This window comes from Calonectris borealis, chromosome 1, assembly GCF_964195595.1.
Source record: "Calonectris borealis chromosome 1, bCalBor7.hap1.2, whole genome shotgun sequence".
Classification (NCBI taxonomy): domain Eukaryota; kingdom Metazoa; phylum Chordata; class Aves; order Procellariiformes; family Procellariidae; genus Calonectris; species Calonectris borealis.
This window is the reverse complement of record NC_134312.1, coordinates 17,017,334-17,030,629: the sequence shown is the minus strand read 5'-3', so window position 1 is coordinate 17,030,629 and position 13,296 is coordinate 17,017,334. Positions and strand designations below refer to the sequence as shown.

The following is a 13,296-nucleotide window of genomic DNA, read 5'->3' as shown; positions in this document are numbered from 1 at the left end:
CTCCTTTCAAGCTGAGCTGGGAAGGAAATAATTCCTCTAAGATGAGTAAGAGGCATCATAACTTTTCTTTGTTTGACAGACCATATGTAATAAGGTAAGAACTGTCATCTCTTAGGAACAGGAGCCATCTGCTTCATTTTAAGTCTGTACCGTACTTAGCATGAGGGAATCCTACCAGGGTTCCTAAGTACTATCAAAACACAAATAATGGCCAACGAGAACACAGACGTGGGATAACAGAACAACCTATGGGCTATATTACTCAGCAAGCTATTCCACTGCATTGTGTAAAATTGTGCATTTTATATTCGGGGCCTTTGCAAGAGAAGTGAATTTTTTATAAGGAAGTGTGATGAAAAAGGCAAAGAGACGTAGTTCACATTCACATCTTTATTTAAGTGTTACCTACATAAGCTATAATTTACAGACTGATATTTTCTGGGGAAAAAAAAAACCAAACAACCAAAAAATCCTCAATATCCAAACACTGTATGTGAATCTACATATATTTTTAAAATTTGCAGAATTTACAAATTAATGTTCAGCGCAGTTGGGTAAATTATACATCCTCCCTCAATATCCACACTCTAAGAGCTTTAAAAGTCATACAGGCACAAGATAAGGTATTTTCTTTGTACAACCATCTATTTACATAGCTTTTTCCAATACACGTGGTTCAGTTCTCAAAGTAACTGCCAAGGTTTGCAAAACAGTGTATTTAAAATACATTTAGCAGCATATAAAGTTAGATAAAAAGGAAAGACATTTTGCTTTAAAAAAGAAAATGTGAGATGATAGAAACAAATCCATAAGAAAAATAGATTAAGATATATTTCTGTTATGACATTAAGAACACCTAGTCATTACAGAATATAGGCAAAACGCTAATAAAACATACCAATTTATGAGCATTCGAGTTCTAGTCCTGAGCACAGAGTACACATAGCTGCACAACTTTGGTCAACAGGGATTATACGCTAACATTAACACAAATCGTATGGCATTCACTGTTAGCAGGATACAGCCATGTCAGATAGATGTGTCATTAACAGCTTCTTCCCATCTTTTATTCACTCCACTTTCCTAACAACAGTGTAAGTGACCTTTAGAGTCTTGAAACAACGCCTGTCGTAATCAAAGGCTTATTACTGGGACATCATGATTCCCTTGCTACCCTAAAATGCAAAACAGCTGATCATACTTGTGAGTGAAATACAGCAGAGCACTTTTGTTATATATTCCAAGTAACAATTTTGAGATGGTCATTAGAGAAGACTGATTTCCAGTTAATTTTAACTGCAAGTGTTATATACGCACACAAATCCATCCATAATATATATAGACATATATATGTGACCATTGAGACACAAGCATGTTACCAAGAGGTTATCTTTTTCTTAAATACAGTACATATTTTAAGGACAGCAGGTCTAAGTATAAGAGTTCACTCTTATTTTTCAGTTCATTCCAGTCATCGGTGTTTACCTAATAAGCATGCAGCAAACTGCATAGAGTGCACCTCAAATTCATCAATATATTCATTTATCCCCATGATTTCAATTACTGGCAAGATCTTCACTTGCATCTCCTGTATCTGAGCTCTGTCCATCTATTACATTTCGAGCTTTCCAGATCCTCACAGTCCGGTCACTGAAAAACAAACCAAAGCAGTATTAAAGCTAGGTAATTGAATTGGGGGAGGGAGAGAAACGGGGGCAGAGGGGGATGGGGAGGGCAGGGGAGCTTTCTTAAAAGCTCTTTCTTATTCAGAAAGACATTGTTGGCAAAATAAGATTTCCTTAATGGATATGCAAGGGTTATTCCACCTCCAGGAGACTTTGTAATCTAAGATGTACAACATTTAAGAATCTCTAACCTTATCACAGCACTGGCTACTACCTTTAACCATCTAGACATATAATCTTTATACTTGCCTAAGGAAAGTAAAATCCTACTCTGCTATTACTTATTTTTTTAAAATACAGCTAATGGTAATAGGCTTAAGTAGACTGACTTAGAGAAGAGCTTCCATCATGTGGCTATTCACAAGTCAGCAGACCACAAGCAAACAGCCAGTGTACTACAGAACTAGAGAGACAGACTCAATAGGACAAGACTATTCCTGCCATTAAGAAAGTGTGAACAGTTATAACAGGTTAAATCAAACAGGACCTGAAACATGCTCTGTTTGCACAAAAGGTGTCAGTCTATAACAAGAAAAGGTAAAAAAAAGCACAGAATTGCAAGATGATACAAAGTCCTAACTCCTCCCTGCCCCCCCCCCCAAAAAAAAACAAAAACAAAACAAAAAAAAAAACCAAAACACAACACCAAACCAAAACCAAAACTCTTTCCCAGGTGCTGGAAAGTGTATACTAGTGAGCGTACTTTTGGCAACAATCACTATTTATGCAATTTTAAAGTATGTATAAGTAAAGTATCACACGGAATGTGTTACAAAACTCTATTATCATAATTAAAAGTAAAATGAAAAATTAGTCTTGTTAAATAGCAATTTATCCTGTGCAAGAGAAGTAGAAGGTACGAATTTCTCATAAACATCGAGTTATGTGACTAGCAAACATTGACTCATGTATTCCTTATAACCCCCTCAAAAAAAGCCAGGAGGCAGCAGTCGGGACAGACTTTGTCACAGTACAGAGGTTTTCTGACTTGAGCCTTCACTTCACTGTAAATTGTCAGGAATACACCAAGTTCTGTAGACCTTCACCACAATGTTACAAGTGCCAAAAGGCTGGGATTTGCTTTCACTAGTAATAAAGAATAAATTTCAGGTGCATGTATGTTCTAAACTTACTAATAATCTTTAGGCAAACAGAGACATAAGCTTTGATGTCTCTACCCCTATCTATTAATACTTAAACATAAAAATTGGCCACCAAACGTGGAAACTTGGCAATTTTGAAATCCTGCTTCGATTCAGAAAGACCTGCTTTCAATTCAGAAGGCCAGAAGCTTCCGCGATTGGCACCAGAAGGTAACATGACAGCTTTCACAGCTCCTGTGCTCAGACTACGCCACTAAGCGGGCTCTACTGCCGTCTCCCGCACCTCCTCCAGAACGAGATACTTTTCTTGGCCAAGCCCCCTGAGGTTTCAGGTACTCAGTTTGCTCATTTTTACTGAGGAAGCAAATATTCAAATCAAGGTGTTTAAAGGATAGTAGGACAGCTTGCAAAGTTTCTGCTACACACCAGCACTCAAAAACAAACAAGCAAAAAGAAACCAAAAAACAACCACATACCACGGCTTTTAGAAAAATTCCCACAGGTCAGGGATCAGGCCTAGCAGTAAATAGCCCAACTGTAGAGACAAGCTGGTAAAATTCTCAACTATTGCCAATTCTCCCTGCCATCCTATAGATCAGTGGTCTCCAAACTTTTTTGATCATGCACCCCTACCACTAAGAAATTTTTGAGCACACATCCCCATGTGTATTTATTAATTTATAAATTATATACATGTACTACTGAAGTTCTAATATTTTCTTCCCATGCCCCAATGAATCATGTTGTGCATCCCCTGGGGTGCATGCACCCCACTTTGAAGATCACTGTAGTAATTATTAGCATTTAGGAGCATGGACCAGGTGTTCCCATGCTTGCTATGAAGTGACCTACACAAGATCTCCTAAATGCATTTGCACGGACGGAATTCTAGCAGGAGCTATGGAAAAGGAAGATTCATGAGGAAGCAAAACTCACTCTGCTGCTGTGAAAATCTGGCTGGAGTTGGTGCAGATTGCATTTATAGGGCTGTCGTGTCCCTTCATCTCCCCAATGGGTGCGAAGGTATCCACATTCCAGAGCTTGAGAGTGCCTCCTCTGCAGCCACTGAGCAGAACCGGAGCGCCAGGTACCAGGCCAAGAGCACACACCCAGTCTTTATGAGCGTTAGGAACTTGCTGAAAAAGAGAAGGCAGGCAAGTCGCACAGGGCTGCAAAAACTTCTAGAGGAACGAGCACAGAAATGGAAAAATCCCAAGTTCTAAGCCCAATTCCTGTCTTGCAATAGATTTGCTACATGATGCTGGGTATATCCCAGCCCTGTGGCTTCTCCTTTAGAGCAAGGAGGGTGCTATCTTCCATGAGGCTACTTCTGTACCACGAGTTTGTTCCTCTTTGTGAAATAGTACTGCAAAACAAGAAGATAATCCAATATGCACAACTGACCTGACGTGGAACAGAAATTAATTTAGGATAATGCTAAATCTGCATATGTTCAAATGCATATTTGAATGCATATTTGAACATATGGTCTCTGTATATGTTTCAAGTCTGACTGTAAAACAGCTATAAAACACATAAAAAGAAAATCCAAAATACTGCTCAAAAAATACACCAGGGAGACAGAAACTGTTTCTATATTTGCCTTCCTCCTTTCTTCTTTTCCCATTACACATTATAAATTGATGTTGTTATGTAGCACTTAACAAAAATACGTTAATTCTTTATTGAGGAAGGACACTAGCATTTTACTGCTAATTCAGAAAGCAAAATGCTGCACACACCAGCTGAGAACAACATCCACTTGATACCAACACTGGGGAATTAATAGCCCAAGTTTGCTGTCTTTTAAGGGGACCAAGAGTGGCTCTTCTCCAGTTCAGTTTGGTAGGAACTGCTTTGGTTTGCTGCCTTTCTCATGTTATGGAGCATTTTCAGCTTTCTAGGATCATCTTGGCGGTTTATCTATAACATACACTGCTATCAAAACACTGGTGGTCTGGTCCTGCAGCACTTCATGAACCTGGGGGGGTTGTTCTTGTAAATCTTAATGTTGTCACAGAAGCGTTTTGTGGCTTGGGTTGTATAGCGCCAGGTGAAGTAGATGATGTCCGAATTCTTTTGAATAGCGTGTTTGTTAAGTGTTTTTCATCAATTATATAGGACCAACCTTGTTTAACACATGTATGCCAAACCAACACCTCTGTTGAAATGTTAGCATTTATACTTTAAAGCAGCTCAGCTCTGTTTTCAAAAAAACACTCTGAAGTGTTTTTTTCCCCCTTCATCTAAAACAGTCAAGTGTACGCCCCAAAAGGAAGTTGCAACAATAGAAATTTTGACCGGATATGGGGGAGGGGGGAAGTTCATACAAGAATAGTTTCAGGGTTGCAATGGGTCACCCAGAGCAGCTGTGCAATCTGTGACTTTGGAGATTTTGAAAACTCAGCTGGGCAAGGCCTTGAGTAACCAGACCTAACTACAAAGTTGGTGTTGCTTGGATCAGAGGACCAACTTTGCACTGTGACCTTCAGTGGGCCCTTTCACCCTGAATTACCCCATGATTACCAAAAGTAATAGCACTTTTCTTCACTCCTTAAAAAGACAGTGAATAAAAATTATTTCTATTGTTTTGTCAAATGCTTTAGTCTCACCTCCTTAAAAAACACACATTTTATAGAAATAAAAAAAGAAGAAATCGTGAAATAATTTTTATTAAGTTCTACTTTTAAAAGCAACAAACAAACAGGGGAACATGAAGTATAGAAATTATGAAATGCACATATATCAAAAGGAAAATAAGAAAAGGAATACAAATAGTCCACTGTTACATTCTCACCCCCGCCCCATATTCTTCTGATGTTAAATTAATTGCAATGGCAAAAATGCACATTGCATAATATTTTAATGAGCCTAAAATGCAAGAGTGAAGATGCTTCTTACATCTTTAATAAAGTCATCCTGAGAATACAAAATCTTTCCTGTTTCTGCGGTCCTCCTGTTTTTGCTAACAAGCTGCTTAGTACATTTCCCTAGACAGACAGATATGAGGGTAGATGTCCCAATATGGCCAAGTGAAGATTTTCTGTAAGAAGCCGAATTTCTGAATCCTTATTTTAACTGTCTTAGTACTATTCCGAAAAGGAACTGGCACCCAGTTGGACAGTTTTAAAAGAAGGTCAAGAAAGACTGTATATTTATGGAATACTAAGTATGCCCATATAGAAATTTTCTTCTTAAGGTAACGAGTCCATTATTCTCTCATGTCCCAAAACTTTAATATTCTATTTCTTTCCTTGCTATCAGTCTGCACATTAAGTGCACATAAACAACATGCTCCTCCTCTCTCAAAAAATTATTAAATGATTGGTATCTAACCAAACCTTTGCAAAAATAGCAGTATCTTCTGGCATTTGTTTTTCTGCCTTCTATTTCTCACACAGTCTCAACTTAAATAATTGTATCTCTACCTCAACAACCTCTCATAAGACCTAAAAGAATAGACTGGCTTATAGCAAGTAGCCAAAAATCAGAGTTCTCCATGTCAGACACATTACAATGAACTTCAAAGTTTCCCTAGATTTGAGGTCCTTTTTTGTCCCCAATAAAAACTTACAGCAAGTATGTTCTAACAGCAAACAGATTATTATGTGTGTGTTGTATACATTGCATAACATATGCATTGTATAAGAAGATGAATGGAGACCTAAGAAGTAAGCTTTTTAGAAAAAAGACTGGGTGGAGCAAGGTAGGTTGTAAACCCTCTTCACAAGAAAATATTCTGCAGCCTGATCTAAAGCATTTTTTGTCATTAATGAGTTCCAGTCCAAATTTACCAACTTGTCAATGACAGGGATGATCCAAAGGTTCCAATCGTAGAGGAGGCAAGTGCTGACTTCATTCTGAAGCAAAAAAAAAATAAAACCCACATACCCAGAGCTAAAGTAGAGGGCTTCATCAGAATTTCCTGACGCTACATACACTGAAAAGAAAAGCAACTGCGTTCCTCGTGTAAAGATCAAGTACATTATCGATTTCTTTCTTAGACAGTGCTCTGTGCCTTCGCTATTAAAAATATCAGTATCTAAGTGAATAGTCATTGCATGAGCCTGAATATTTACACAGCCTGAAAACAGTTCTACAGCGTGACTGTCACATTAGCCGCATGATTTTTTCCATTACCTGAAGAAGGTCTTTTTGAGCCAAATCCCATTTCTTAATTCCATTATCTCTGGATCCACTAAATAGGTTGTCTCCCATAATAGCCAGTGCTTCAATGCCATCATAATGAGGAGGTTCAAAATTGTGTGTAGGACTTACACTTCCAAGAGCCCCTTCAGTCACATCGAACATCTAAAATAAATAAATAAATGATCAAATATGTTAAGCAAAATTATCTGCCATCTAACCAGCTTAGAAGACATTGCAATGACTAACTTCAGAGGAAAAACTTGGAAAGTCTTATTACAGGCCACTGGCTCATGATTTTTATTTGACAGAATTTATCTACCAGAAGAACTCCCTTCTCCTCTTCTACCTCTTGCCTGAAGCAGGAATGCTTCACTGACTTCAGAGAAGACTGCTCTGGGAAGAAGTGCTACTACCTGGTTATGAAATACACAGTATCTTCACAAGGAAGAGCCTATATGTACACCGTGTGGTGGGTTCATAAGTATGGGAAACATGACTCACGCTGGGAGAATTGTACAGGCAGCTGCAGGAAGAGGCATTAATATATTTTTCTGGACAAGGTGTTTTGGCAAGGGTTACATACCATTACACGCTGATGCTTTCCATGGACTAGACATACCTCTCTTGGAGCCTGTGCTCCAAGAATGGGGTGTTAAAACAGATTCTTCAGGTAAGGCCAATTTAAGGCATAATCAACCCCATCAGCTCTTTGTCCCTAGAGCAGCAGTGTAAGCAACCCTGTTTCATTTTGCATTGTAGCGAGCCAGAACTCACCCGTTAGACCGAGCTGAGGAGGCTTAGTAACTTTTTAAACCCCTACCTCTGTTTCACAAGCAAATGTCAGACTTCATCCCCTATTATTTGCTCTCCATTGACCTTTTAAAATGAATAAGCTTGGCAGTAAAAAAGGGACAGCTTGGTAGTGTAAATGAATACCTTAAGTGAGTTAAAGGTATTTTAAAACTTACCCCATTCAATTAACACGCATCAGTTCCAGCTGTAACAAAAAATTCAATGATACTCCAGAAAAATTAGGTGCTTAGACAGAGGTGACTAATATTGCTGGCTCAGTAGACAAGACAGTAGTTTCCTGTGGCAGGGGAAAGCCGTATCTGTGACCAGGTCCACTACCCCCAGGGGACCTACCCATGTGGAGAAGCACTGAGAATTTCCAAACTGCTGCGCTGACCATGCACATACAGATCATTTGTACTATCCCAAGCAGCTTGACAATTATGGACGCATTCACCTTGCAGAACACCCCCTACTCTCTGCAGCTCATACACACAGTCAAAATATCTCTGGATATTCTAGTTGTGCAAGCCAAGCAGCCTCATAAGGATTTATGTAGCCTGCCTACAGCAAGGGAGCACAGAAGAATGGCAGATAAACAACTCTGACTGTTGACACTCTGTTTTCCAAAAGCCCTTCTCTACCTCTTTGCTTGTCACATGAGTTGGTAGCATGACAAACTTGCATTACATGATCACATCCTGTTGTCCCCACTCAGGTCCTACACTCATTACTGTGCCAGGATGGTAGCTCTTAACTAACCCAATATTCTGAACTGCGCAGAGAAGTAATTATTAGAGTGCCTCTCTCTGTCACCCTACTGCCTAAGAATCCTCTGGCCTCTAACCATAGGGACTGCTGATAGGATTCAAATCCATGGCCCAAACCGTCAAACTATGCACCCACCTTCCAGGCAACCTTCTGAGGCTGGCCGAGTGCACAGCCAAGCGTCCAAGAATTGCAGAATAATGTCAAAAAGAGAAAGCCCAGCACAGTGAGAAAGCTCACTCGAGTTCTGGCTCCTGCTCCACTGCCAGATGTGTTTATACACTTTTTCCAGTGTGCGAGAAGTATAAAGACCAAGAACAAAGGGTACCCCCTCACAACAAGCTAGAGTATCTTGCTCATTCTCTCTTTGGCCTCATGAATCACACGTTCTTTGCAGTGTGAGGGTCAGCTTTATGGGGAAGATGATGTATAGTTCCCGTAGTCCGGTGGTTTGGGCATACTCCTGAGAAACAAGAGCTTGTGGGTTCAAATACCCTCTGGCTGAGGTGGGCCCAAAAAAGAAAAAAGAAAGAAAAGGAAAAAAAAGCCCCAGACCCCACCCCTACTCCCCTGCCCCCCCCCCAAAAAAAATTACCACCCCACCAGATTCCCTATCATTGAGTGAATTAATCACAATGCCAAGAAGCAGGAAAGTATCATAACACCACTGGCTATGCTTTTGAACTGAGAGCAACCTGTGTGCTAATGAATACACCAAATAGACTGAGCACCTTGGCTGAGATGTGCTGATCTCTCTCTCCTTCCTCACTCCAGGACTTGGGTAACACTTAAGCAAGAGCCTGGCCTAAACCCCAGACTCTCTTCTGTGGGGAGCACACAGAGTGTCTCTGCTGAGGCAATTAGGTCTGCACTCCAAAACAGAGGCACTGACTTAAGATACTTTCAAGAGCTAAATGTTACTTAAGAGTAGGTGTTAGGAATATTGCTCCAAGACTTCATACACCTGATGTCCACCTTACTGGGGATTAAGAAAAAGGTTAACTATAGACAACCATCCAAATAAAAATAGCACTGAAGTGATAAGTGTTTATTAAGACTGAACATTATTCATAATCTATGATGAAATCTATTCATAAACTGATGAAAGAATTTCCATCTTGGCTATCACGTTTCAGTTATGGAGATGTGAGTCAATTCTGCTGAAGCCTGCATCCCATGCTAATGTGAAGAATTAAAATAAATAAGTAAAAACAGTTTACCTTTATATAATGATCCTTTGAACCAGTAACAATAAGATCTTGTCCATTGGAAATTCGATCTACAGTAAGGCACATAACAGGACCCTGGTGACCAGTTAGCTTTCCTGTAGACTGAAATCTTCAAGAATAAAGAGAAGAAATGAGGATTTGTAATTTTTTAATATTTCCAATACAATTTATAGCACGGTTTCTGCCAGAATGGATCTTTTATTTTCCCCATGTCTTCACTATTCATTCCCTGGTTACATGTACTCTATTGCTCATATCCATATGTAAATGTTAAATCTATGTTAAATATAAACAAAAGCTTCTATTTATGTAAAATAAGAATTAAAAAATTTTAAAGTAAAGACAAATCAGACCCCTCAAAGTATTCTCTGTATTTTGAATGCACTCTTTGGGTGTCGGTTCTGTTTGGAAAAGTGCTGTTACAGTGTGGCTATCACAGCCCCATTACATTACATCAGTTGGCTTTCATCATCTCATCAGCAATTACTAGTCAGGATTCATGCACCTGTCACCTTACAAGAGTCTCTTTTATAGTGCCTGTCTTAAAAAAAACCTTGTGGTTTTCCTTTCAATGTGTTTTGTCCTTTTTCCTTTCCTGCATGTGTCCTTAAAGGAGGCTTATAAGAAAGATGGGGACAGACTTTTTAGCAGGGCCTGTTGCGATAGGACAGGGGGTAATGTTTTTAAACTAACAGAGGGTAGATTTAGACTAGATATAAGAAAGAAATTTTTTATGATGAGGGTGGTGAAACACTGGAACAGGTTGCCCAGAGAGGCGGTAGATGCCCCATTCCTGGAAACATTCAAGGTCAGGTTGGACGGGGCTCTGACCCTGCCCATGGCAGGGCGGTTGGACTAGATGACCTTTAAAGGTCCCTTCCAATCCAAACTGTTCTATGATTCTACGATTCTATGATTTTTCCAATCATTTTTACTGAAACAATTCACCATAATCTTAACACACGAGGAGATCATGAACACCTCCATTATCTCAGTAACCACCATGGCATGGATGAGTTGATCCATATCTTGACAGTATTTTGTCCAGGTTATGGGCATTACCACAAACAGGAAACATTTCACTGACTTTCTTTCATATGCACATGTAACCACCTAAAGAACATTCTCTTCTACTGGTGTTCAGTACCTTTTCAGATCCCACATCCTCACTGAGTTTCCAGCAGCCGCATAGAGGAATGTGCCAGTTGGATTTAGCGCAATCTGATTGATTTGGTTTTCTCCAGCTGGGATAGTGACTGTTCTGTTAGTACTTCCTGAACACACATCACCAGGCATTGCCTGGCCCGAAGACCTGAGTACAGGGAGGAAGGAGGGAAAAAAAAAAAAAAAAAAAAAGAAGAAAACAAATTCCCTTATTATGTATTCATAATAAGCCAATTATGAATACTGAACATTTGATAACACACTATAGGCATGAATGCAAATTGTTTTGTGTTTCTATGTATTACCAATGCCCTAAACTGACTTAGCCTGAACACATAAAGAAAGCCTCCAGCCCCAAATAGTGTACTTAAATTACACTGTGCTGCACTATTGAATTAAATCTAATAATTTTTTTTATCTAAAAGTAAGATTCATTTAAACTCTCAGCATTCGAGGTTTAGCATACTTACGTTAATGTCCGAATACACTTAGCAGAATCTCTGATATCCCACACCTTGATATAGGAGGTTGAGACTGTGAAGACCAGGCTAGTGTAGTTGCAATATTTTATAGAAACAATATTATTTGGATGACCCCCCAGAGACATAATCTCTTGTCCAGTTACCAGATTCCAGACTTTACAGGTACGATCTAAATAAAAGACAAGCAAAAAGGGAAAAAAAAATTAAAAAATTAAAAATTTCAACAAACAAACAAAAAAACCACCAAAGAAACACCACGGAAAACATGTTTTTCCAAAACTCAATTAATTTAAAAAAGTCTATACATCCATTTGCACTCATACATAACCCTCCATTTCGGCAGGCACTTTTAAAGACCTATTTAATTAATCTGTTTTTGTAGAGTACACATGGGCATCATCTACCATCATCAAAACTAAGCAACATTAATCATTAAATGTCATGTTGAAGATGTGCGTATTAGCTCCCATAGCATTTTAAAAGGATAAAATCCCACGTCAACCCCAAACTGTCAAATAGACAGTTTGGAGGCTATAAATTTTGGCTGATGACAGATCAAGAGAACTACTCAAATTTTAATTCAAGGATTCTTCACCAAGAACATAGTTCAGGAGGTGCTTAGAACCTCAGCATGACCGGACTGACTGCCACAACAAAGTTACAAAGGTGAGAAGTGATCCAAACTATTTGACGCTTTAGGAGCCTCTGAAAATCCCAGCGTAAGTGCTTTAGTCACAGTTTTCATTCAGTAGGAAAGGAATTTAAATACTGCAGCCTTTTGTATACTGTAAGGCCCAGATGCGTCGAATTTTTCAAGACTTTTGCAACACAAATGGAGTCAACAGCAAATTCTCCTTGTTGTACCACATCTGTACCACTCCATATGTTTTAGAAGTACATTTTTACTGGAATAAGTACTGGGAGGATGAAGAGAAAACTTCATGTATAGGCAGTGTTTATAAGAGCACGAAGAAGGTAAGTATACCAAGAACTCGTCAGCCACTTTAAAAATCCCAGCTATCAAGACCAGCGCCCAATATCCGCAATGCACCTGAAAGCTTATTGGCATTCCTGACTTGGCACTGTCTGCTAGGGTTATGGTTGTCAGTGAGCTGAGGCTTTCTGCTTCAGCAACAATTTCCAAAAGATTAAGTTTAATTAAACTGCCGTTTACACTCTTGTACTCTTGAGTACAAGTATCCTTTGTAAAGTTTTCCCCTCCAAAAATATATACAGGAAAAATTCTCCCATAAATATGGGAAGCTAGCATATGACAAGAAAGAGCAAATATTTACAACATCTGAAGCACCCCTATGTTAAAAACAAACCAACACTTTCAAACACAAATCTAGATGTAAAATAAAAAAATAAATTTAAAAGCCTCTTTTTTTTTCCCCTCGCATAGCCACTAAATTTGAAATCTCAATACAAATTAACCAAGCAACATTTACAGAAGCTACAAATACGTCCTTTTCTGCATTTGTATCCACTTGCACAAATGCTAGAACGTTGGCTTAAAACTTATTAGACCAAAAGTTTGCCAATTCACTGTAAGAACGTGTCTTGGTATTTTTAACAGCCAGGTAGTAGAATAGCCACAGAAACCATACCTTTCTTCCAAAACACTATTTCTATCAGCTTGAAGAGTTCATAGCGTGGCTGCACCATCCAGTAGGGAATTTAATGACTAGCCCCTCCCACATCAGCCATACAACTCTTACACCTACAAGGGACAGGACGAGGTGCACAGGGGAAGAAGAATATGACCTTAGCTCTGCTCAGAGAACCAACTACGGCAGGAAGAATCTATTCAAACTCTGTAGGTAGCACAGCTAAAGATGTGCTAATTTCCACCTCTACCCCTACCCTGAGGCTATTACTTTGCATTGCACATCATGTGTGCACATGTTACCATGACTGGTTC

General features: G+C 39.1%; 1 protein-coding gene across 1 annotated transcript in view; it reads right to left on the bottom strand.

The window, feature by feature from the left end:
• Window positions 1-375: 375 nt before the first annotated feature.
• KIF21A (kinesin family member 21A) overlaps window positions 376-13,296 on the bottom strand; it is a 93,595-nt gene continuing 80,674 nt past the window's right edge. Inside the window, exons 32-37 of the mRNA XM_075145829.1 lie at window positions 11,361-11,541; window positions 10,874-11,038; window positions 9,718-9,835; window positions 6,929-7,099; window positions 3,725-3,924; window positions 376-1,650 (exon numbers count right to left, since the gene is read on the bottom strand). Of these exons, the coding sequence (XP_075001930.1) occupies window positions 1,557-1,650; window positions 3,725-3,924; window positions 6,929-7,099; window positions 9,718-9,835; window positions 10,874-11,038; window positions 11,361-11,541 (929 nt within the window). The 3' untranslated portion in view covers window positions 376-1,556. The remainder of the gene's footprint in view (window positions 1,651-3,724; window positions 3,925-6,928; window positions 7,100-9,717; window positions 9,836-10,873; window positions 11,039-11,360; window positions 11,542-13,296) is intronic.